This window comes from Syzygium oleosum, unplaced genomic scaffold (genome assembly GCF_021117445.2).
Source record: "Syzygium oleosum isolate NSW1041296 unplaced genomic scaffold, Sole_v2.1 Sole_v2.21, whole genome shotgun sequence".
NCBI lineage: Eukaryota > Viridiplantae > Streptophyta > Magnoliopsida > Myrtales > Myrtaceae > Syzygium > Syzygium oleosum.
The window spans coordinates 2,221,040-2,245,486 of record NW_026607505.1 but is presented as its reverse complement, the minus strand read 5'-3'; the positions used below and the strand labels follow the sequence as shown (position 1 = coordinate 2,245,486).

Genomic DNA, 24,447 nt, shown 5'->3' with positions numbered 1-24,447 from the left:
TCCGACTTGGGAGAAGATACTCATCACGTGGCGGTGCTGACATGGCATGACCCATTAGTTGCCATTTGCCTGCATGTTATAAATTCCGTACTACTTACTATATCGAGCGTCACTATCATCTATCATGTGGCGTGAACGTCGTCGCAAAAATACGTTTTCCCCTTGAGAGGCTGCATTTGTTACAATCTAAATGGAGCCTCTCTTTTTTTCCCACGTGAACGGATAAGACGGTTCATAGGTAAGCAAGTAAAATACTTGCATTGGCGATGCAAACACACACAATTGTGCTCCTCAATTGCGAGCTTGATCTTTTACTCAATTGAAAAAGAAAAGTGAATTCTTTCTCGAAACAAGCCGAAAAACTTTACATGTTCCAATTTGATGATAGAAAAGCCTCGAATTAATCTAATTGCATAATTTTTACTCTCATGCTTATAGTAAGAATTCGAACCTATGTAGTCTCTGTTTGATTATCTATCCAAAATTTCACATTTTATATATAAAAAGGAGTGCTAATTCCAAAGAAAAAAAAAGCACTAAATTTACCCTGAATGATAATTTTGGCCCGAACTTTTTTTGACTCAATAAAAAGCATCGACTTTTACTTTAATCCTAAATCCGGCCCCTCTGATGTGAAAATTTCAAATTGTTGGAGTCAGATTTGGAATTTAAATAAAAGTTGATAATTTTTAATGAGACAGAGAAAAATTTCGAGCCAAAATTGCAACTCAATGTGAAGTAGGTGCTTCTTAGGGATCGAGAAGATAATTGCGTGAAGCCGAGCACACATAGTTAGGGAGTAAGAGGTGCATTTCTGACGTTGCTGTATTTATTATGAAGCAAATATAGCTCATTTTTCCTAAAATCCTCATGCAATAAATGGTTTGCCCAGTGCCCACGATACATCCTGCAATTGGCTTACCAAGAATCTTCCGACATTTAAAGAGAAATTCCGTAATCGCACCGCACATATTCTTAACGGCCTTTTAATTTTCAGAATCCCACTAATGAATGTGCCGAGAATACTTGTTAATGCTACCGACGGAAGAAAAATTCATATTTTCAAAAACGTCGAGAATAATTAAAAATCCATCGATTTCTTTCGCCCGAGAAAACGAAAGCACAAGAAAAAATTACATATTTTACATGCGTCTGTTTTTTTTTTTTTGGGTTTCTCTTTTTTTATACTATATTTTTGGCATTTCCTTTGTGATTAATTGCGCTTAAATATGATGAGCCTCTCAGATCAGGCAAGGAATCCACTGCTGGGAATTACCCTGAATATCCCCCAAAAATGGTAATTTCAAATCTTAAAATCACAATTAGCATTTAATGCCCCCCAAAAGATTTAATAATTCAGATTCTGCACAGATTTTCTTCAGAATATTTAACAGGCCCCAAGTTTTCTTTGCCAGTTGAGCACACTTGTGTCTGTGTCACCATCCCATGCAATCTCCCCATCACTCTTGCAGCATTAATTTATAAACTCCATGCTTAACTCATCAGCTTGAAAACAAGAGAAAAAAGAAAAGAAAAACTCATCAAAATGGGGAAAAAAAAGTAAAAAGAAATACTTTTTTCATATGAGTTAATACCACAAAAGACCCAAACTGATACACATGTAACAAATTTACTAAAACTAACCTTTTAACCACAAAAAAATCTCAAATTAATATATTTGTGACAAATCAACTTTCTGTTATTTTTTGTTAAATTGGATTAATTTCATGAAAAATTACAAACTGGTACACCTGTGACAAACGGTAGCTATCATATGTCATTTAACTCAATAATTTAACAGTAAAATTTAACGGAAATTAACGAAGGATAAATTTATCATAGGTAAATTAGTTTGTGATTTTTCGTGATATTAAACTTTTTTATATTGATTGAAAAAAACACATATAATTATTGTTATATCCCATTGTTTGATCAAGAGGAAGCAGAGACAACCTCAGCCCAATAATTGTACTTCCTCGTATACCGACATCAATAATGTAAAATTTTAGTTTTAAGTACATTGACTGATGCTCGCGTCATCCTGGTGATCATCATGGTCAAGAAAATTTTTATATATCAATGTCTGTCATATTTTATATTGCAGGAGCAAGTTATATATGCATATTTCTCTCTCCCCCTCTCCGGTTCATGTTCCAACCAGCACATCAGAGAGAAAAAGGCAAGAAATTTATAAGGAAAACTGATAAATATGATGTTGGTCAGATGAATGTGGAAAGAAGAAGCAGCAAGTGCTGTGTTTTTCCAGAGGAATCAACCAAAACGGGGATGCAGGGGAGGTCAATGACATGAGCAAACTGAGCAGCAAAGCAGAAGTCTTGTGCGACTGTGGGAGCATGATTGTGCCACAGCGTCGGCCTTTTTCTGGGGTTCTGCACTGGGTTTCTTGATTAGTTCTTCCGTGGTAAAGGCGCCATTTTTATCTTCCTTTCGAGGAGGGGAAAAGGGTTTGATATTCGCGGCAGAGCGGAGAGAGAAGCCACGCCGATCAGAGGGTGGGGGGGGAAGCAGGGGAGAGAGAGAGAGAAAGGGTGAAGCTTTATTAAATTCTTTTCTTTTTTTCAAGAAAAGAGAAATGCCCCTTCAATAATTACGCACGGAATTAAAATATTGCGGCAACGGCCAATAGATTTCCGTGTAATTGGGCACAAAAAATTTCCACTTTCTCTCTTCTCCAGCAATGCTCTGCCCATCTCACCATCATTGACTCATTCCCCTCCCCCCTCTCTCTCTCTCTAGCGTCCCTCTTCTCTCTCTTCTGGTGCCAATTTGGCTTCTGGGTTTTGGGGGAAAGCCTCCAGAGAGGTTCTCCTGCGGTCAAATTTCGAGACTTTGCTCAAGCTTGATTCTCTGTCCTGTTCTCGCTCTCTCTCTCTCTCCTCTTTGAGATCGTTTTTTGCCTTCTTCGAGGCACTGTAATTGGGCCTCTCTTTGGAGAGGGGGATTGGGATTCTGGGCGCTCAAATTGTTTTCCAGTGTCTTCTTTGTGTGTTCTGAGTGTGTGTTGATTCACTATGACGGTGGAAGATGGAGGGAATGACCGGTTTCCGGTGGGCATGCGAGTGCTTGCCGTTGATGACGACCCAACTTGCCTGAAAGTGCTGGAGAATCTGCTCAGAAGCTGCCAATACCAGGGTGAGATCTCTCTCTCTCTCTCTCTCTCTCTCTCTCTCTCTCTCTCTCTCTCTCTCTCTCTCTCTCTATCTCTGTGTTTCTTTTAGGTGCTTTGGTTTTTGGTAGTTAATTGACTTTCATATTGTGAGATGGGTTCATCATCATCATCATCATCATCATCTTTCGAATTAAATTTGTCGATTTTCTATGCTTTTTTAAAAAAAATTGATGAGACTCGCCAGATGTCAGAACCTCGTGTGTGTTTTGGAACCGTTAATTGGGAGTTATACAATGTGTCAAGTTAATCTGATCAGGCTCTTTGAGCCTAATATCTAGTTGCATAACCATGGCCGACATGTTTTCCTCTCTCGTAGAATTAGTGCTGATTTGCAGACTAACTGTTGGTTTCTCTGGATTGTCATTTCATCGGTTTTCTTCTTCTGACTGAGTCGAAAAACCGAGTTCATTTTTAACCATTTTGGCTGCTGGTTTTCACAGTTACCACTGCAAATCAGGCAATCGTGGCCTTGAAAATGTTAAGGGAGAACAGGGACAAGTTCGACCTGGTTATCAGTGATGTGAACATGCCTGACATGGATGGTTTCAAGCTACTGGAACTCGTGGGGCTTGAAATGGATTTGCCTGTGATCAGTAAGTTCATACTCGATTCTCTTTTGACGACTCAAAGTTCTTGTTTTTTTTATTGAGTTAGCTGAATGTTTGAATATGATTCAATGCAAAGTCTCTAGCTTGGCTTTGTTCAACTGTTATTTGTTGCAATTTTTATCAGCTGACTGCATTTTTATTGTTTTTTGCGATATCACAATGTGCGGAAATCATGAGATTTGACCAAAGTTTAACATTGGTTTCCCTTCTTGTTGGCTCCAGTGTTGTCAGCTTATGGCGATCCCAAGCTTGTGATGAAGGGGATAACTCATGGTGCTTGTGACTATCTGTTGAAACCGGTTAGAATGGAAGAGCTCAAGAACATATGGCAACATGTTATCAGGAGAAAGAAGTCTACCTCAAAGAACCAAAGTCAGTTGCCAAATCAAGACAAGGGTAATGGTGAATCTGGACCGGGCGCGCAAGGAGCGATAACAATTGCAAATCCAGATGGGAAACTCAACAAGAGAAGAAAGGATCAAAATGAAGAAGAAGAAGAAGAAGAAGATGGTGAAGACAATGAGAATGAGAATGACGATCCCTCGACCCAAAAGAAGCCTCGAGTTGTTTGGTCTGTGGATCTGCATAGGAAATTTGTTACAGCTGTAAATCAGCTCGGCCTTGAAAGTGAGCTTTTTATTTTTTGACCAAGATGGGGTGAATTTCATTTCTTCAGTAAACCTCTAACAGGCTTTTCAAATATCACTTTTAATGCAGAGGCTGTTCCAAAAAAGATCCTAGACCTGATGAATGTTGAAGGGCTTACGAGGGAGAATGTGGCGAGCCATCTGCAGGTTTTGATTTTTTTCCTTACATTTACATCCCTGCATATTATTTAGCTTCTACAGCAACCTTTTGCCTGCACAGCAGCTAATTTGTGCCTCAAACATTATATTTACATGTACGCAGTTTTAGGAAGAGTGGACATTATTTGGAGTTCCCAGAAGCCAGGAAAACATTGTGTTCCAAATGTCGGAACATGTGTTGCTCCTTACTTTTTCAAAACAAAGAAAAATATGTTAGAATCTCAAATGTCATATCTTACGTAGGAGCTTTAAATCCATAAACTCTGATTAGGTCATGTATGGCATTTTTATGTTGATAGTAACTAGAATTGGTTTATTGGCTTCTATATTTTAATGGTTCTCGCTAATGATACGTGCCTGCTAATGTGGATTATTTGAGTTTATGTTGCATGGCTCACATAGTATTAGATTAGATGCAGTGAAGGACAACATCGTAGCCTTATTCTGGAACTGTCAGTTAGACGGCTAGAACTAGAAGGTGATTTGGTTATTACTCTGCAGAAATACAGGCTTTACTTGAAAAGAATCAGCAATGTTGCGAGCCAGCAAGCAAACATAGTTGCTGCATTTGGGGCGAAAGATCCATCCTACATGCGCATGACTGCACTGAATGGTTTTGGAGACTTTCGAACATTGGCTGGGCCAGGAAGATTTTCTGGTACTTCTTTGTATCCACAGGGCATAATGCTAGGCAGACTAAACTCGCCTGCTGGTTTAGGCTTGCAAGGGATTGCAAATTCGGGGCCAATTCAGCCAAGTCTTTTGCAGAATGTCAGCAAATCAATCAACTCTCTTGGAAAGCTCCAGCCCAATCCATCACCTGCGAGCCAAAATACAAGCTTGCTTCAGCCAAATCATGGCAAGCCAGGTCCTCATATAAGAGACATCGCTAAATTCGACAATCCCACAGCCCTTAAAGTTTCCCCCATCAGAGATAACCGGGTGACGGCCAGCAGTTCTAGCAACCCTAGCCATGGCATCCCTAGCAGCCATTTGCTCTTACAAGGAAACCCACAGCAAACTCGTGGTGGGGATGAATTCGGAATACAATCTTCCTTTGGAGCAGTTTCTTTGCAATCAGAAACCCTGAACGTTGGCGCTGTTGGTGGATGTAACTTTATCGATAAAAGTAGATGCAATGAAAATTGGCACGGTGCAGTTCAGTTACCCCAGCTTCCTTCAGCAAATCCTACTCCATTGACAGTGCCCTTTAACTGCAGTCCGGTGACTCCCACGAATATGACTGAGAAGTTCACTTTGCCCACTCCTTTTGTCCATAACAGCCCAAATAATATCTCTACTAGTCCCGTTCCATCAGCTCTAGGAGAGTCTAGAGGAGACATGCAATGTCAAGCTGGGCTACTGGGAAATGTTATTCAAAATGTGGACTTCACATCTTCAAAATCAAGATGGGAAGATCATAACCAAAATTACCAACACCATTTCAATCATGGTTTTGGTACTTTTGACTCTGTGGTAGTACCAGCCAATGGTGACATGGATTCTTTGATCCAGAATATGGGATCGGCAAGTTCATTGCGAAGTGGAAGTGTGGATGCTCCTTTTGCTGTCCAATCAAATTCTGGCAATGCACCTCTCTATCAGCAAGCAGAAGTTGGCAAATCAGTATCCATGGAGGCAAACATAAGATCAATTGAAAACTACCTCTTGGGGCAAACGAAGTTTCAGGATGGCTTCATGCCAAATAGTTTCGAGTCCCTTGATGAGCTAATGGATGGAATGATCAAACAGGTAAACAAAGGAATCCTTGTGCGCTTGTATCTGTGATTTGACCCAAAACCTTAGCTTAGTTGGATGATTAGGTAGGAGTTCTAATGAATGGAATTAGCTGGAGCCTTGGATTGGCAAAACTATATTTAATTTTCACATCTGGCTAATCCTTGTTCATGTACGGCCAAGACATCAGTATTGTACTTACCAAAAGAAGTAAAGACGTCAATTTCCTCTTCACCAATATAAAGGAGAAACGGTTCAAGGAAACTTAAGAAAAATAGGATGTAATCCTGTTTGGTCTTTCTTAGCTCATAAGTTCGGATTAAAAAAAAAATAAAATCTGTCATAGACGAGCAATATTTAATCAAAGTGATGAAGCTGTCTCCAATGAGAAATATTAGCTACATGTAGCAGAAATCCTGTTTTTGAGGATTCTTGATACTCCTGAAATGGTCCCACTCTTTGCAGTATTCTTAGTGGCTCTGTCATTACTATGAAAATAAATAGTGGATGTATATGCCAAGATATGCAACTCTGTGTCAGGGTCAATTAAAACAATGTAAAACCATAAATCTCTTTCGGGATACCTTTCTCGAACTTATTATGAATTTCTAAGACCTTTTCATTAACGTGCAGGAGCATAATGAGGCCGTCCTCACAAATGGAGATTTCAGCTTGGGCACCTACTCTATTGGATCATGCATGTGATGCTATTGCTGCCCCATCAAAAAGGGAGATGACCGCAGCACCTCCTCGAGAAGTTTGAGTCCACTTGTAATTTTTCAGTGTTTTCTGTCTAGATTTAATTATCTTCTCCGACTTTGTTGTATGCTTTTAGTATTCTCTAGTTTTAGCACTTATCTTTCTTCCTTTAACTCTGTTGCATTCCTGTTTAGTTAGAAGTTTTTGGCAAATATCTGACAGATTTGTGTTCATATCTATGTTTCTGTCTCCGATCCATTTGCGATAACAATGTTATCACCCAAGTCCTTCTGAGTTATTTCTTCAGGTGCAACCAGTTGTCTACTCAAATTCTGATGTTAATTAAACTGGGGCATGTCACTGAATGGGAAGAGAACCATTTGTGGATCTCCTCTTTTAGTCTGTCCCTTGCTATTGTACTCTTAATTAAACTAGCACATATGCCTCTACTTCGATGATTGGTTCGCCCATATTTTCTTTGGTTGCAATATTGCTACTTGCCATGGCCTTAAATCAGGTTATTCACAGCCAGTCTACTTCAGGTTGATAGTCTAATTCAATTCAATTTATCCGAGAATTTTGTACTTCATCCAATAATCTTCTGCTCAAACAGGAGATTGTCGGAACCAAGAGCTGTACGAAGTCTGCGACTGTGCTATTGGGGCATTACATCCTTTTTGTTCCATGGCTTTAAGAATAATGATTTTTCTCAAAGCCCGACCTTTGGCGAATGGATGTAGATAATGCTAAACACCTAACCTTTGTTGAGTATGAGATAGTTGTACCAAAAAAAAAGAAGGGGAATACATTCCTTGCACTTGACGGAGGGTTGAAGCTAATGTGAAAACGAGAGATCTTTGAGTTGTTTATGCCAAGATAATACACGTCGTGGAAAGTTTTCCAGTCGGCAGAATCAAGGATAACTCTGGAGAGGAGACTTGCCATTGCAACTTGCTGTGAAAGTAGCTTCAGATCAAAGTCTAGATCCCAAAGAAAATACTTGAAATTCCCAATTATTAAATCCTATAGATGCCGAATTTCAACTCTCAAAATTCTCTCTCCCTCTCAATATAAACGTGGGCTACCAAGTGGCCCATCGTTCCTGATTACAAGATCCCTATCATCAGATGCTGCCTTGCAGGGAAGAACATAATGAATTGAGCATCGTGAGATGCTTCTTTTTAGAGAATGCTTAACATGATAATATTAGAAAGACATCTGGTTTTACAATAAAGGAAGATCCTACAAGAGTATGACAAACTTGCACCATCTTTACGGTACACAAATAGACACATACATTATATGTAAAGTGATAGCTTAAGTTTCTCTCTTCTCCCCCTTCTCCAGCACGGTGCCCTCACGTTGGATATTAGCGGAAGGAGGAAAGTGACAATCCTCGACAGTTTTGCTTAATTGCATGTATTGATGCCGCGAGTTGTACAATTCATGAGGTGAAATGAACCAAAAATTAACTTGGTCTTTATTCCCCTTCCCAGCCCATTTGGCGGGCTCGTTTCTCCCACATCAATGTCACCTTTCTCTCCTTTATCAACAATGCCTCCGCACGCTCTCTTGCCTCCTCACAAATTTCTGTGGCAGAGTTGCACTTCTCTGCTTCCCTTTGATACTGGGAAGCCACTCTTTTTGCTTCGGCAAAGGTGATGTTCATATGGCGAATGTGCTCTTCAGCCACGCCTTCTTGCAGCTTTAACTCCTCCGCTAGAAGATCAACAAACTGCTTCTCCATCTCTTGCTTGAGATCAGGGTCGTTACTCCCGCAATCTGCATTTCTCAATATAGAGAAAGCACTTATAGTTTCAGATCCTTAAGTTTCAAATAAAAACCAGATTTGAAATTCTTAAATGCAAAAAGAGACTCAAAGCCACTATTATAACTAGGGGTGTGCAAAAAAACCAGAAACCACTCGGAACCGGACCGGACTAGCCCAGAACCCGCGGTTACCGGTTCCAATTTATTGGAACGGTGAGTACTAGTCCGGTTCCCAATTCCAAGCATGGAACACCCGGACCGAACCGGACCAATATATATATTTAAAAAAAAATGGGAGCATTTATCCTAAAATCACAATATTATTTTGTGTCAAATGATAAGCAAGAGATGGAACCAAATGTCCAAATGGGAGTATTCATCCTAAAATCATAGTATCATTTCGTGTTTGATAAGCAAAGACCCTCATGCAAATTTCTTTATTATTCTTACATTTTCCCTTGCAAAGAAGTACCCACATAAATTTAGGTTCACCATGACATCAATTGATGAATGTAATTTTGTAGAGATTGGGGACCAGTTTCATGGACCTACTCGGGAACTGGATTGGACCGGCGGTCCGGTTCCCGGGTGGATCTATGGAACCAACGGGCGGTTCTCGGCTCCAATTTTTCAAAACCGGTCCTTAGTGGGCGGTTCCCGGTTCCAGGGTAGGAACCACCCACCCGGACCATACTCACCCCTAATTATTACATTATCCCTAGCAAATGAGATGCTTCCTATAGTTCAAGATGTCTCTTTGTGCATATATATATTCAAAACAACCATCATTGACGAATGACGAGGGAAAAGGAACAGGGATCAGCGAAGAAATCTGTTTTGAGCCTAACACTGCTGCAGTCAAGATTATCTTAAATGATTCTCATCTGCAATTAATGGTTATCACCACATCTGACGAGAGGCCTATATTCTGCACATATTGTGAACAAGAAAATCACAATTGGATGGTGACAGAGCAAGATGAGCTTTGCGACATCTTTTTACATGCTAAGTTGCTTTCTCAAACAAATAGCTCCCACAAGAAATTGACTAGCGACTTGTGAAGCTATTTCAATAGTTGTCCAACCCAATGACTAAGAACGAGATCAAATATTCAAGAGTAGATTTGCAATTTGTATGTAAAAAAAGTGTGCGAGAAACCAAAGTTAAATGAGAGTTGGCAGTCTGACCAAAAAGAAAATGAGAGTAGGCAGGATGAGAACTGACCTGTAACAGAGAGGTTTGCCAACCCTGCCAGAGTGACAGAAATATTCAACCAAGAATCAGTACATTAATAACACATTTCCAGCATCTTATCGAACATAGTGATACAGCAATTAACATGAGAGAGAGAGAGAGAGACTAGTCTAAAGGACAAATCAACATAGGCTACTATAAGAGAGAGAATGCGACTTATCACTCGAATGTGACTAATTGCTCAAAGGTACACAGAGAAAGGTTGCGAAGATGAGCATGTATGCTCATATGACCAGATGTGCAAAACCACTCACCCTTCAAAAAAAGCCTTCCATGAAGAAACCATCCTAACAAATTCCATGGCGTTTTTGTTTCAACAGTAGAAATCAAAAGATACTTCTTGACTTTATCAGCAAGACGAGTTATTTCGCTATAAATGGCTTAATGCAAACTTTTATATTTATTAAAGGTTTCAAGTATTGAGTATTGAACAAAGACACATTGCAAATGCTAAAAATAATAGTATAGATAAAAGTTAAAAGCAAAAGTTCTTCCAAACACACCACAATGTCAGAGCCCGATGACTCCTGGTGATAGAAGAAACCAATGGACTTCTATCATCGTAGCTCGAGCTTTCTTTCCCACAGTCAGAAGGAGATAAGGTGCAATTCCATTCAACTAGAAAGCTAGCAAAGAAAAAGTAAGGACGAAGTGAACAAGCCACATCACCATCACTACAATTTGGAAAATAGAATCCTTTTCCGTGTGAAATTAGTAGCCTTCAACACCATTTCACAATGTTATTAGCTAACTGGGTTGAATGAGGAACTCCTTGGAGATTCTTATGAGAACGCATTTCCACATACTCATGGAGAAAATGCAACTTTAGATCACAGGTACAGACGAATGGTTCAGAGGAGATTGTTTATCTTTCCACTTCTCATTACGCCTCACAGTGCTTCAATCAAGGAAATCTTCCCGTTTTCAATCCGAAGTTAGTTCACATTAGTCCCGACAACTCTGCAGTCAATTTACACGCTATCGAGACATGGTGATACAATCAACCTAAGCCTGCAATAGGCTCATACGTCCTAATAATTCTGCTAGACAAGCTCTACAATGGCTCAGATGACATAAGAAAAATTCACCACCATTGACACGAAACCTCCTCATCAAACAGCTGCTACAGTTAGTTCTCTCATCACACCAGAGCCAACTGGTAGGAAGAGAATGTCCGAGCAGATCTCCGCACCTAACAAGAATAGCAAGCTGACAACTACAACCGCACAACAAAACACGGTCCGCATCCCAACATGCGGAACAGCTCAAATTTAGTTTCGTTTCGTTTCATTTCATTTCATTCCCTCTCGTGCGCAGACATCAACCCATCCAAAAAAATCAGACAGAAACGGCAACAATGGACAAAGATCTCATCCCTAAACCCATCAATCACGCCCCCAATCTCCAAGTCCAGCTACTCAAACCCACGAGCACCCAGGAACGCGCATCCGCCAATCACGCCAAAGAATCAACCAATGTCTAACAAAACCAAATCAATCATATCAAAACGCCACGAGAGGGGGGGCAGCGAATCACCGGGAGCAATGTTGAGGAGGGAGAGCGGGGGAGGGCAATCGCAGACGCAGGGAGGGCAAGAGCGGTGGTGCTTGTCGTCGGCGCCGGCGAGCTTGATGCCCTTCTTGAGCTTCCAGTAGAGGGCGGGCCCGCACACGCCCAGGGCCGACACCACCGCGAACACCACCAGGCAGCACCGCAGGCAAGCGCCCGATCTCCTCGTCATGTCCTCCTCCTCCTCCTCCTCCCTTCCTTCCTTCCTTCCTTTCCCCGCCCGCCCGTCGCCTTTCGCGCTCAGCGCATCCACCACCGCCGCCCTCTCTCTTTCTCTCTCTCTTCTTCCACCTCCCCTATCGCGCAGGAACAGCAGCTGAAGGAGAGATCTTTGGCTATGGCGAGCGTTTGCAGAGACGGGTTCTGAAATCTGAATCTACCTCTCTCCCTCTCTCCTTCCTCGTCCTCCATGTGAAAAATGTGAATTTTTTTTTCTTTTATAAATTCTGATATTCTTCCATGATCACTCTCAGTCTCAGTCAAAGCAGTTATTTTTTCCAATTGCAAAAACGCGTGGCCCGTGGCAAAATTGCAAAATATTTAGTAGATATATATGTACGTGCCAGCAGTTATATTTATTTTTGTGAAAAATACATCAAAAATCCTGAACCATTCCTGTTGTAACATATTTATTGTGAATTTTTTTTGCGACACTAAAAATCCCGAATTATGTCTACCATGACACGTTTATTTTAACCTTTTTTTTTACATTAAAGCCCCTGAACCATTTACCACCCGTCAAGATTTTGTCGGATGATTTTTCAGCCAAAATAACGTTATCACATGAGTGCCATGTCAATAAGATATACTTTCTTGTGTCCATCTAAATCTATCAAATGTGTCACATGGACAGAATAAAATTAAAGGTAAATGTGAGACAGTGGACATAATTTTTTATTGGTTTTTTCCCTTTATGTTTTTATAAGAATTTTTGAATAGATCACTTTTCTTTCATTCGTCGGTGAAAAAAAAGAAGATAATGAGTGATTTTCGCTCGGACCTATTGGGTACAAGGAAATAGGACGAGAATATAAGTATGATGTTACATGTAGGGGTCACGGCTCAGTTGTTTGGGAACAATATGGTGACTTAAGCTTCCTTGGATTGAGGCCACTAGGAGAGAATACTTTATAGTTGGATAGATACAAATGAGAAGGATGATACATTTATATAGTAGATGGCCTCAGATTACATCCGTTGGTCGACTCTTGAACGAGTGGCTAGGATCACATCTTTTCATTCACCAACTACCGGCATTTATGCCGAGAACTCTCTTAAACACGTTACAATTACCATCTCGCCTGTCCTTGGGAATGTCCCAGAAGCTTCATTAGGGATTGGAGTCTTAGTCGATGTTGCATGGTTCTTGGCACATGAAAACCTCGCGATCGTGACATAGAATCGGGAATCGCACCGGACCATGGAACTGTCCACTTTTTTATTTTTTTCCCACCACAATGAGAGAGCGACAAATCTTGACATATTGATGGAAGCGACCATGAGTGAAGAATCATTGTGATACGACGACAAGGGAAAAGCATTGTACGTGGTCTTAGTCTACATTTTACTAATTTTTTTGAAAAAAAAAAAAAAAAAAAGTATATGTAGCCGGTCCAAATTGATTTTCACTTAGAACTGGGAAACAGGAATCGGACCGTTCGGACACCGGTTCCACTTTTAGGAACCGGAAATCGGACCGACACTCCCAGGAACTGGACCAAACCGGCCAGTCCGGACGGTTCTTGATCCGGGCGATCCGTTTTACACACACCTAATTACATGTACATCGAGCGGCGACTTGCGTGTTTCTAATGTCGTTGGACTTCAAGCTCGAGTCGAATTCCAAGTCGAATCGGGTTTTCGCTTCGAGCCATGAATGATAAACCCATCATAACGTAAATGTGAATGCTGGCTTAACTGATCACGATCATTCCTCACTCTGTTAGTGTATCCTTCTCCTTCTCAATAAGCGATCGGACATTAGCAACCTTTCAGCCATTTTCCATTTCAGGGGGCGGCCAACTTTGCTTACCTGCTCTACACCATGCGTACAAGCTCGGGCGCAATGACTTCCATTTGACTCCTCTCGGACAGCCTGGAGAACGTACCGTTCTACAGATAAGTGCACGCGCTCGTGCACACGCAGGCACCGTCTTCTATGCAGATCGAGAAAGCCGAAATGAACGCAGTTCAGCCATTCACATTTATTTAAGTTCAATCTATAGAAACTCCGGAATTAGAAGAGCGAGAATACAGAAGTAGTGTAATTGAGCTCTTCAGGGTCTGAACGTGGCATGCTTTGGAACCATCGTTTGCTCATCATGATCTAAGGTCGGCGTAATATTCGTCAATCCAGCTGTGGATGATGTCCACTTCCTGCCTCCTCTGCTGAACAAGCCAGTCGGGATCGTCTTTAGTTGCAGACCGAAAATCGACATGGTGGGCTCCTGAACATTGCATATCATCGATGGTAGGCAGTTCAGTGTTACCATGCGGTAAACAGAAAAGGTAAGGACGAAATGAATATAACAACAGTAGAAAAGAACTGGTACCTTCTTCAGTGACAAGAGCAACAATGCTAGCAGATATGTTTTTGAGCACGCTGCGAAGTAAGTGGAAGTTTGACACCGGTTAGATTAGTACGAACTGAACCGGTTGAAACTAATGCATCAAACACAATGTTCAGATAGTTTTCAGATGATCCAACAAAATCAGCTCTAAATATAATTGTGCTTTACATCATTAATGAGGTCACTCCAATCGTGCTTTGAGTTTGTCTCGTGTGTCTGAAAAAGTTCGTGAGGGGCCAAAAGTTGTGATGCACAATATCATCCCTAAAAGCCATTACAAAGTAACCCGCAAATTTGTCAGTCTCAGAACCTAAATGTAGGTGCTTGCCTGATTCGTGAGAATAATGTCCGCACAACAATGTGTGCGCATGATCATTGAGGTAGTATCATACTCGTGAGTGAGATTGTTAACATCTCATGATGATACAAACAGTAGGTGTGTTAAAAATGATATCATGGACAAGAAAACAGTATAAAAGCAGCACTCAAAAGAGAAGGAGAAGAAAAAAGAAGTGATTACCCTCCTCTGCTCCAAGGATCTTGCATCCCATTAGAGAATATGATGTTGCTGCCAAATCTCTTAAGCATTAACTCGATTCGCTGAAGAAAAAAGAACATAGTAAAGATGATATTTTTTAGCCTTTTAATGGAATGGCACTTTATGTTCGAAGCATGTAACTGACTAGACTATTTGACTCACTTTGCCACCAAATTCAGTTGTGATCCAATGTGGCCGAGGTGTGACTCCATACTTCTGCCTGCACTGTTCCGCGAATGCATCGTAATTAAAGGAATATGGAGTAAACATGCTCTCGTTAGAGCAACTCAGGGGCATGACCATCTCCGTGCAAGCCTGCACAATTACTTTAAAGGGATTAGATCAAGTCGGGACATATCTCGTGATCAACCGCTGGTACTTGATCGGTTTAATCTAATTCAGTTGCTGTATTCTACAGATAGTAGAAACAAGATTGTTGTCGGGTTTAAGTTGAGAGGAGACTCTAACCTGCCAATCCCAACCATGCAGGCCATGAGAATCGGATCCGTGTTCGATGTTAAAGCAGTTTTCAGTTTGTGAATAATTATAGTATAAACTTGCAGCGGCAAAAGCCTTGCTTAGCTTCGTCTCTCCAGGAGGAAGTGCGTCAATAATCTTGCACATCTTCGATGAAAACAATGGGAAAGAAAAAAAAAATTAGAACAAGGACATCCCACATTAGAGGCTTCACCAGATTTGATTCGGTTAGACAAGTGCATTTAGATCGTACCTCCTTCACAGGATAGGCAGGTAAATGCATCATGAAATTGGCTTCAGTTGGATAGTTCACCATTGCGGTGTAGACGAAAGCAGACCATAGCCAGTCTTGAGCTGCATCTACTGAGTGGAGGCCTCTGAAGGTAAAAAAAAATCAAAAGGATAGGAATTTCGAAGCTATGAATATCTTAAAGCAGATTAATAGGTCGTGATACGATAGTACATGCTAGTTGTGTTTTAATTTGGAAGCATACTCACAATTAAAAGGTAAAAAGAAAGTGCTTCCCTTCAATTTCCTGTATGACACTTGATTCTTAATTATTTTAGCCCAACCCACTAAGTAGAATAAGGCTTTTGTTATAGTTGTCGCCGTCGTTGTATGTTGTTTTAAGGGTTTTAACTTGCACTAGTGCGGTAAGTTCAACACACTCACTGTTAAGAGCTCTAGACTTTCCCTGTATCGATAAAAAGTGAATGGAGAAAAGGCTTACTTGCAAGATTTGAAGTTTTTGCTTAGTTCCGCCAAACCTTGCCTTTGAGATGACAAGGCCTCTAGCTCTGCCCAACTTCCCTTGATCACTTGAAAGCAATTCAAGCTCACAGACTACACATGAAATTGCAATTAACAAACACCAAGATGAACAAAAAGAAACAACTTTATAAACACATGCACACGGCAGAGAATTGCGAGGAGAGACGAGACCACCTTAAAATCCTGGGAAACACCATCATAGAAGCCTGTTTGTGGAGTGATGTCATCAAAATACAAGATAGGGGCTGAAGAAGCCAGGGCTCCAATTGCAATATGAGGGTACTTCAGTCTGAACCAGGCTGCTAGCACTGGAGAAGAAGTAACATCTCTTAGTAAATAAGCACATCAGCCTTTTCTTTGAGGGTGGCTATCATCACAATCTCATAAAATGCGGATAACCTTAAAATATACAAAGCGCATTAATAGCTCATCATTCTAAAAGACCCTCCCATTCATTTATTGCAAAAAAAAAGGGATTCATTTATTGCTAGTTCTTGAAAGAAATGGAGCAATATTTGGCACTTTTAATTATGGTTGTACCATTCATGCTGTTTCATCAGACATCAAGAACCAAAAACCCATTCCTAAAAGAGATCATTGAGGGAAAAAAGAAGGAAAACGAGTTCAAAATCAGATAGCTTACTTCCTCCATAGGAACCCCCAAACACAACGACAGGGGAAGCTTCAGAAGACAGATTCTGCTTCAAGCTCCTTATGAGAACGGCATAGTCAGCTAAAGCTTGCTGTGAATCTAAGTACCCCACCGTCTCTGCAGAATTATAAGAGTCTTTCCCAAATGGCATTGACTCTCCATAGAATCTATGCTGAAAAAATACGAGAAACAAACCCATCAGCCAAAAGTCCCAAAAGCCCAAAAAAAAGAAGAAAACTATGGCTTGGATTAGCTCATTGACAGTCGCTTCTTGTGAAATCATATCCTAACATTCCAAAGCTTTTCTCGGAAACCCAAATGCATATTTAATCTTTTCAAGAGCACTAAGATACCCTTTTGCGGTATGCTTCATGAGATAGCATAAAGGTGCAATTTTTATCCCCTTTTTTTTCCAGCTTAGTAGACTCTCGGGGGCTCTAAAAGTAAAGAAGCATTGAAAAATTACTTCGATGAAAACCAGGAGAGCTCGGAACTTGGGGGCAATGTCCAGTAAAAATCCAGTGTTAGCAGCGAACCACTCAATGTTGCCTTCATTCCCTGTGTAAACAAAGATTGGACCTCCATGGTGCCAAAACTGACTGTTGATGAGATACTTTTGGTAGAATATTTTGTAGCTCCGGGGTTTGTATGTGAAGTGGTCAAGAATCTGTGGGAAAAACTGGGTCTTGTAGGGAATTTTTGTCTCAGGGGTCTCGTTTTGTTCCAGTGCAGAAGATTGATAGGTTGCTCTGGGGAAGAAAACTGGTGGTGATTGTGAAGCTAGTGTTGCAGGGAGAGTGAAGAGCAGGAGAGAGAGAAGAGAGAGGAACAATGGGATCAGCACCATCATCATCATCATCATCATCATCTTGTTTCTGTCGAGTATCTTGGGTTGCCGCTCCAGGATTCCTTGATTTTTTATTATGTGTGAGTGAACAAGCCAGCCGTCCTTTTCATTTCCAGTTAGCCAGAAGGATTGGAATCTCTTGAAAAGGAAGTCCCGATTTTCCTTTTACAAATTATGACATGTTGTCATAGTAGCATGCCAATGAGATAAAAGACACAAACAATTCTTAAACTTTAACCTAATATATAATGTAGTCATTGAACTTTTAGTTAATTCAGTGGAGTCCCGAACTTTAGCCTAATATAGTAAATGTTCAATAAGGTCTTTGAACTATATTAAAATGATGAATGTAGTTACTGAACAAGAATTAATAGAAAATTATATTGAACATTTTATATAATTCAGGGACTAAATTGAACATGCACCAAAAGTTCGGGGACGACAATGAACAAATTAAAAGTTTAGGGATCACATTACACATTGAGTTAAAGTTCATGAACTACATTGAATAAATTAAAAGTTTATGGATCATATTAAACATTGCACTAAAGTTAAGGGATTATTTGTGTCATTTTCTTTATAATTAATTATCAATTATTTTTTCTAACATGACTGATGACTTCAACTTCAGGCACCGACTCTGCAGAAATGGAATAATGCTGGCACAAGCGCGGCAATGCGAATGGGCCAACGTAATGCAGAAATGGAATCATCACATGAAAATCTCTTTTCAGACAATAAGGGTGCGCATGGAATGTATTCCAGAATAAAAATTTTGTTCCGGAATGCATTCCGGAATAGAATGATGTTTGTTAAAAAATTTCCGGAATGCATTCGGGAGCGATTTTTACATTCTGGAATAAAAATGCGTTTGTTAAAAATACTTGATTCCAGAATGCATTCTTGATTCCAGAATGCATTTTTGATTCGGAATGAGTTTTGGCAAGAAAAGAGAAGCTACTTTTTGTAGCTTCGATTCGTTCATTCTTATATTTTCTCACAAATTTTTTTTTCAGAAAATGCATAAAAATTGAAAAATTCTAGAAAAATTCATAAAAATTTCAGGAAAATAAAAAAAAGTCAAATTTGGAAAATATGAAATTTGGTGAATTTTTTAAAAATAAAAAAATAAAAAATTTCAAAACTTCGAGATAGCTTAAAATACGTGTGCCACCCATTTTTGAGTGAAATTTAAATTTTTGAGGTGCCCAAAAAAATCAAAAATTTCAAAACTTCACAAAATGGCTTAAAATACCCATGCCACCTTTTTGGGTGAAATTTAAATTTTTGAGGTGCTAAAAAAAAAGAAAAATAATAATAAAATAAAAATTTTCAAAACTTCACAAAATGGCTTAAAATACCACGCCACCACTTTTATGAAATTTAAATTTTTTGAGGTGCTAAAAAATAAAAAATAAAATAAAAATTTCAAAACTTCATAGAATGGCTTAGAATATCAGAACCACCCACTTTGAGTAAAATTTAAATTTTAAGGGTGCCCAAAAAATTAAAAAATTAAAAAATTCAAAACTTACAAAATGGCTAATACGTACCCACTTTGAGTGAAATTTAAATTTTTTAGGTGCCAAAAAAAATTTAAAAAATCAAAAAAATCAAAACTTTACGAATGGCTTATAATACATGTGGCCACCACTTTGAGTAAAATTTAATTTTTTTAGGTGCAAAAAAATCAACAAATCAAAATAGATTTCGTTCCCGAAATCAATTTCTGGAAGCGAATTAGTCATGTTTTACCAAACAGATTTCTCCTCCAAAATCAATTTCAAGAAATTCAGAAATCAATTTCTTGCAAGAATTTGATTTACGGAGTAGAATTTCGCCATTTGCACCCAAGATAATGCAGTCTCCTCAAGGCTTGGATTACTACAGCCATTACATTATCCTTATTCTCCTCCGAGAAAACTCCCAAATAGAAACGCCCAAGAATATTAGTACAACGTCCACAGTTGTCCACATCATACCCAAAATCTCATTCCCTATTTTTCGCTATTACACCTTATCTTATAAAGGAAAAATGACATAAATAATCCATTAACATTATTTCAATGTACAATGTCGTCTTTAAACTTTTAATTTGTTCAATACGGTCCTTTAACTTTGGTCCATTGAGTAACATCGTTTCCGAACTTTTAATTCATTTAATTTGATCATTGAACTTTAGTACAATGTTCAATATGATTCATGAATTTTCAAACATTTTCATATAGTTTAGGAACCGCATTAAACATTTACCAATAATTTAAGGATCATATAGAATAAATTAAAAATTTCAGGGTGGTATGGCACATTAGGCCAAAGTTCAAGGATCACATTGCATGAAATAAAAGCTTAGGGATGATATTGTAGCAGAAGTCCTAAAACTTGTCACAAAAGTGCAATTGAGTCCTAAAACTTACAAAATGTGCAATCAAGTTCTAAAATTGGTCAAATTGGTTCAATCGAATCATAAAGTTAACGCCGTTTAATTTATTAATGGAAAATGCTGACGTGGCACTGACGCATTTTATTTTATTAATTTTCGTGAGATAAGTGGCGTTCAACAAGCGCCACGTCATAAAAATTTAAAAAATATAAATTAAATTAGAAAAAAGCTATACAAAATTTTTTAAAAAAAAGAAAAAAAGGAAAGAAAAAGCCACAACCAGAGGTGGGTTTTTTTTCCTTTTTTTAAAATTTTTTAGAGCTTTTTGCTAATTTAATTTATATTTTTTAAACTTTTTCTGACATGTCGCTTGTTGGATGTCACACCATTGGCACATGTCTCAAGAAAATTAATAAAATAAGACACTTCAAAGCCACGTCAGCATTTTCCGTTAGTGAATTAGACAGTGTTAACTTTGGGACTCGATTGAACCAATTTGACAAGTTTTAGGACTCGTTTGCACCTTTCACAAGTTTTAGGATTTAATTGCACTTTTATAACAAGTTTTAGGACTTCTATTGAACATATCTCAATAAAAATTTAGAGATTATATTTGTGCTATTATACCTATGAAGAAACTGCAGCAAATAAGGAAAACAAAAAAGAGAAACAAGAAAACCAAAAAGAGAAAGAAAAATCCTCCTTTTCCATGTGAACCTTGAGACAACCCCTTCTTCCTCTCATTACCTCAAAACCCTTAACAAGGAAAGTGAGAAATGGCGAAGAATCTTATAAAGAAAGAGTAATTTAGGGTGCGTATGTTTGAGGGATAGTATTTTCTCGGAATTAGTTTTGCGAACTTTCCCTTATTTGGTTCGCTAAAAATGATTAGCCAACGAAAACACTTTCCGGTTAGGGAAAATATTCATGCATAGAATTAGGAAATTGAATTCCTAAATATAAGAAGGTGAAAATATTTTCCGAAATTATTTCTCTCGAATTTTTTAATTTTTAATTTTATTTTTTCTTTTCCTTCTTTCTCCTTTGCCTGTCGCTAGGTCTTGGCGACAGGTGGCAATCGGCCACAGGCGAGATCGGCAAGCTCAAGACTCGCCATATCTCGGCGAGCTCCACCTTGCTCGAGGCTGGCCAGGTTGGCCCTTGACAGCCCTTGCTAGTGGCCTATCGCGGCCATTGCCGAGGCTTGGTCACAGAGGAGGAAGAAGGAAAAGAAAAAGGAAAAATAAAGAAAATAATTTTTTTGAAAATTTGAATATTTTTTTACTAAGATAGAATCATTAGATTCAAATCGTTTTTCGAATGAGATCCAAATACTAGAAAACGTTTTCGGTGACATATCACCAAACAAAGGAAAATTAACTATTTTTCTGAAAATAATTTCCCGAAAAATGTATTTTCTTATCATTTTTCTCCAAAGAAACGCATCCGCGTAAGGAAAATAAAAAAAAGAGAAACAGGAAAACCAAACGGAGAAAAACAAGATTCTCCTTCTCCCCATGAAACCCTGAGACCCTTCTTCAGTTCTTATAAAAAAAAAGAAATTGACAAATTACAAGGTGCATGATCTCGATTTGCTTTTACATTGTCCTTATCCGCTGAGGGAACTCCCAAAAAAAATCGCCCAAGAACAAGCCCACATCACGCCCAAGAACAAGGAAAGAGGAAAATGGGAAATAATCTTTATAAAGAAACCGAAACAAATAGGGAAAACCAAAAAGAGAAAATCCAAAAGGAGAAAAAAAAATGTCCTCCTTTACCCTTTAAAACCCCGAGACAAATCAATCCTTCTTCTCACTACCTCAAAACCCAAGCACAAGGAAAGATAAAAAAAAAATGGCAAAGAAAGAGATGGGAGTCGTGAAGGGACTCTTCCTTTTTGTCCCGCTGCTCTCTTCTATGTTCATGTGTGTGCTGTGCGTACGGGAATTGAACTTTGGACTCGACCCCTTTTACCAGCTAGACAGCGTGCCTTCGGTCGTGAAGGATTTTGATTTAAAGAGATACTCGGGACGTTGGTACGAGATCGCCGCCTTCTCGTCGTTCTTTGAGGCCAGGAATGCCGTGGACACGAGGGCCACATACACTCTGAAGGAGGATGGGACCTTGGATGTGTTGAACGAGGGCTGGGTCAATGGCAAGAGGGAGTACATTAGGGGCACTGCCTACAAGGCTGACCCGAGCAGCAACGAGGCCAAGCTCAAAGTGAAATTCTATGTGCCTTCGTTCTTTGCCATCTTCCCCGCGATTGGGGACTACTGGGTCTTGTACATTGATGCTGATTATCAACATGCTGTCGTTGGTCAGCCCAGCAGGAAGTATCTTTGGGTATGCAACTTTCTTGTCAAGTTTCCTTAGCTTTTTTCTTGATTTTTTCCCGTCGGAGACAGTTAAATTAGACCTATCAAACGGGTTAAGAAATGGGTTTATGACCCATTTTGACATGTCTAATTAGAATGGATAGTTTCTTGTTTTGTGAGTGATGGTTCCTCGGGCAGTTTGTCTGAATTGTGATTTGGGTCCTATTTCTTTTTTCTTTTGATTCTTTCACTTTTTTATTGGCTAATCGGTGGGATTTTTGTTTTTGCAGATTATAAGCAGAAAGAGTCATATAGATGATAAAATCTATAATCAGCTGGTTCAGAAGGCTGTTGATGAAGGGTATGATGTGAGCAAGCTCCACAAAACTCCACAGAGTGACGCACATCCGCCGCTATAAGAAGGATCCAAGGAGGACGGCAAAGCCATTTGGTGGATCAAGTCCGTCCTAGGGAAATTGGGAAACTTAACTTTTACAGCAGCTTGATGAAGATGATGTTGAAATTATATGCTGTCAATAAATAATAAAGAGAAGAAGTATTTGGATATGAAAGAAGTTATTAATGAAATGAAGAGAATAGATTGTCACACCTTAACTCCCACAAGAATCAGAGAATCACATTGTCATCCTTCCACCCCGAGATACGTAGTCCCAAACACAAATCAATATCGACTTAGAAATCTCATATATATCCAAATCGAAGAACTTAGAAACTATTTAAGATGAATGGTACGAGCAATCACACAGCAAGCACTGCCCAGCGAGTAGTACATAACTCTTTTAAGTAGATGGAGCATCTAATATGTGCATTTATAAAACAATATCAGAACACACTTGTTTCTAATCTAGTATATGATACACTTACAAGATCAAATGAGTCATATCACTTTAATATAATCATATACATATAAGAAATATTCATTCAATCAACAAATATCGGAACAAATATCAATTGTCCAGTTTATTTATTAATTTCTTGCTCAATATCCAATCATGGTCATGACAAAACGCAAGGTAACAAGGCGGCCAAGATCCCCCTCACAATATCCTCACATATTATTAGCCGGTAGCTCAGCCAAAAAGGTTATCTTAAAACCAGTATGTATATCCAGAAACCACTAACTAGGTTCACATCGATAATGATCATGAAACCATAATCGTCCAATAATCGACAAATCAAATCCAAAATCCATTTTCTGCGTCAGAGTACATTTTACAAACCATTTCAAAATTGATTTCCTAAATCGGGTTCAAACTTAGAACATATATTACATTTTCTAACACGTTTCTCAAATCATTTCTTAAATCATTCACAAAGGACCAAATAGTAGTAAATGCTCAATCCAGATTTTATGCAAAAAACATATATTTAATAACTCATGATATATCGAATCTCCATAACTTTCAAGACACGAGTTTACGAATTTAAAGAAGAAATAAGCACCACTCACTTGAAAATTTTTAAAACAAACCATGAAAGTTATTTCAAGCCGACAAATTTAAAATCCTATCAATTTAGTGGAAAACAATATCAAAATCAAGTAAAATGGTTACCCAACTACAAACCGACTAAATTAAGCTTATTCGACAACAAAATGACTTATATGCGCTAACAAAATGTTCATGCAAAACAAATATTCAAAACTGTCCACAGCGTGGAGTTTGCGCTCAAAACTATACAAAATTGTTTCGATCAAATCGTAATTCGGAATTAATTTCCCTCTAACCCCTATGGCTCCACAACACACTAAATTATCATTTCCATAAAAATTCACAATTTAACAACTCGTAAATTGAACATCGCAATTCAAAATTTACATAACTTCAAATTTGTAATTTAACTCCAAAATTTTCTCTGATTAAATGAACAAATGGCTTAAATCCTTATCGTGCGTTGCGAAATGTAGTTGTTAATCAAACTCGTCAAGAAGTTTGAAATGCACTTGCACTTTCTATTCTCTGCTTTTTCTTTCTTATTCCCCTTCTCTTCTTGTTATTCTTACGGTCTCCCTCTCTCTCCTTTCGATCTTCTTAGTTATTTTTCTATGTTTTCATCTTCAGGCGGTGAAGCTTTAAGGCCACAATTGAAGGGTTTTTGGGATGGGCATTGGGCCCATTATGTTGATCATGAAAAGTAGTGATGGTTCCGATAAGGTACATATTACCAATAGATGTTATTGAAATGATAAGAAATAGAGGTTGATCATGAAAAGTGGCGATGATTCCAATGGGACAAG

The 24,447-nt window shown here is 38.9% G+C and overlaps 4 protein-coding genes across 4 annotated transcripts; 2 read left to right on the top strand and 2 right to left on the bottom strand.

The window, feature by feature from the left end:
- Positions 1-2,518: 2,518 nt before the first annotated feature.
- On the top strand, positions 2,519-7,338 carry LOC115677352 (two-component response regulator ORR24-like). The gene is made up of 6 exons (XM_030600505.2): positions 2,519-3,153; positions 3,631-3,783; positions 4,021-4,425; positions 4,516-4,592; positions 5,106-6,356; positions 6,975-7,338. Exons 1-6 carry the CDS (start codon positions 3,033-3,035, stop codon positions 7,044-7,046), a joined length of 2,079 nt encoding a protein of 692 aa, XP_030456365.2. The 5' UTR covers positions 2,519-3,032; the 3' UTR covers positions 7,047-7,338.
- Positions 7,339-8,229: 891 nt separating this feature from the next.
- LOC115677426 (uncharacterized) lies at positions 8,230-12,053 on the bottom strand. Its single transcript, XM_056320761.1, has 3 exons — positions 11,601-12,053; positions 10,035-10,058; positions 8,230-8,822 (listed from the first exon to the last, which is right to left on the bottom strand). The coding sequence occupies exons 1-3, from the start codon at positions 11,803-11,805 to the stop codon at positions 8,521-8,523; spliced, it is 531 nt and encodes a 176-aa protein (XP_056176736.1). The 5' UTR covers positions 11,806-12,053; the 3' UTR covers positions 8,230-8,520.
- Positions 12,054-13,813: 1,760 nt separating this feature from the next.
- LOC115677486 (uncharacterized) lies at positions 13,814-17,580 on the bottom strand. Its single transcript, XM_030600663.2, has 10 exons — positions 17,109-17,580; positions 16,634-16,814; positions 16,165-16,298; positions 15,950-16,062; positions 15,472-15,595; positions 15,210-15,365; positions 14,904-15,056; positions 14,724-14,803; positions 14,186-14,235; positions 13,814-14,080 (listed from the first exon to the last, which is right to left on the bottom strand). The coding sequence occupies exons 1-10, from the start codon at positions 17,508-17,510 to the stop codon at positions 13,953-13,955; spliced, it is 1,521 nt and encodes a 506-aa protein (XP_030456523.2). The 5' UTR covers positions 17,511-17,580; the 3' UTR covers positions 13,814-13,952.
- A 4,146-nt stretch (positions 17,581-21,726) lies between these two features.
- LOC115677487 (temperature-induced lipocalin-1-like) lies at positions 21,727-22,725 on the top strand. The gene is made up of 3 exons (XM_030600664.2): positions 21,727-21,771; positions 21,892-22,218; positions 22,481-22,725. Exons 1-3 carry the CDS (start codon positions 21,727-21,729, stop codon positions 22,607-22,609), a joined length of 501 nt encoding a protein of 166 aa, XP_030456524.1. The 3' UTR covers positions 22,610-22,725.
- The last annotated feature ends 1,722 nt before the right edge of the window (positions 22,726-24,447 follow it).

Coding starts and splice junctions, on each gene's coding strand:
- LOC115677352 (XM_030600505.2), top strand. CDS start 3,033: ATGACGGTGGAAGATGGAGGGAATGACCGGTTTCCGGTGGGCATGCGA. Junction 3,154..3,630: donor CAGAAGCTGCCAATACCAGG/GTGAGATCTCTC, acceptor TGGTTTTCACAG/TTACCACTGCAAATCAGGCA. Junction 3,784..4,020: donor AATGGATTTGCCTGTGATCA/GTAAGTTCATAC, acceptor TGTTGGCTCCAG/TGTTGTCAGCTTATGGCGAT.
- LOC115677426 (XM_056320761.1), bottom strand. CDS start 11,805: ATGACGAGGAGATCGGGCGCTTGCCTGCGGTGCTGCCTGGTGGTGTTC. Junction 10,059..11,600: donor CCTCCTCAACATTGCTCCCG/GTGATTCGCTGC, acceptor TCACTCTGGCAG/GGTTGGCAAACCTCTCTGTT. Junction 8,823..10,034: donor GGCAAACCTCTCTGTTACAG/GTCAGTTCTCAT, acceptor TGAGAAATGCAG/ATTGCGGGAGTAACGACCCT.
- LOC115677486 (XM_030600663.2), bottom strand. CDS start 17,510: ATGATGATGATGATGATGATGATGGTGCTGATCCCATTGTTCCTCTCT. Junction 15,366..15,471: donor CTGCCTATCCTGTGAAGGAG/GTACGATCTAAA, acceptor TTTTCATCGAAG/ATGTGCAAGATTATTGACGC. Junction 14,236..14,723: donor GATCCTTGGAGCAGAGGAGG/GTAATCACTTCT, acceptor CTTACTTCGCAG/CGTGCTCAAAAACATATCTG.
- LOC115677487 (XM_030600664.2), top strand. CDS start 21,727: ATGGCAAAGAAAGAGATGGGAGTCGTGAAGGGACTCTTCCTTTTT. Junction 21,772..21,891: donor TGAAGGGACTCTTCCTTTTT/GTCCCGCTGCTC, acceptor TTTGATTTAAAG/AGATACTCGGGACGTTGGTA. Junction 22,219..22,480: donor CCAGCAGGAAGTATCTTTGG/GTATGCAACTTT, acceptor TTGTTTTTGCAG/ATTATAAGCAGAAAGAGTCA.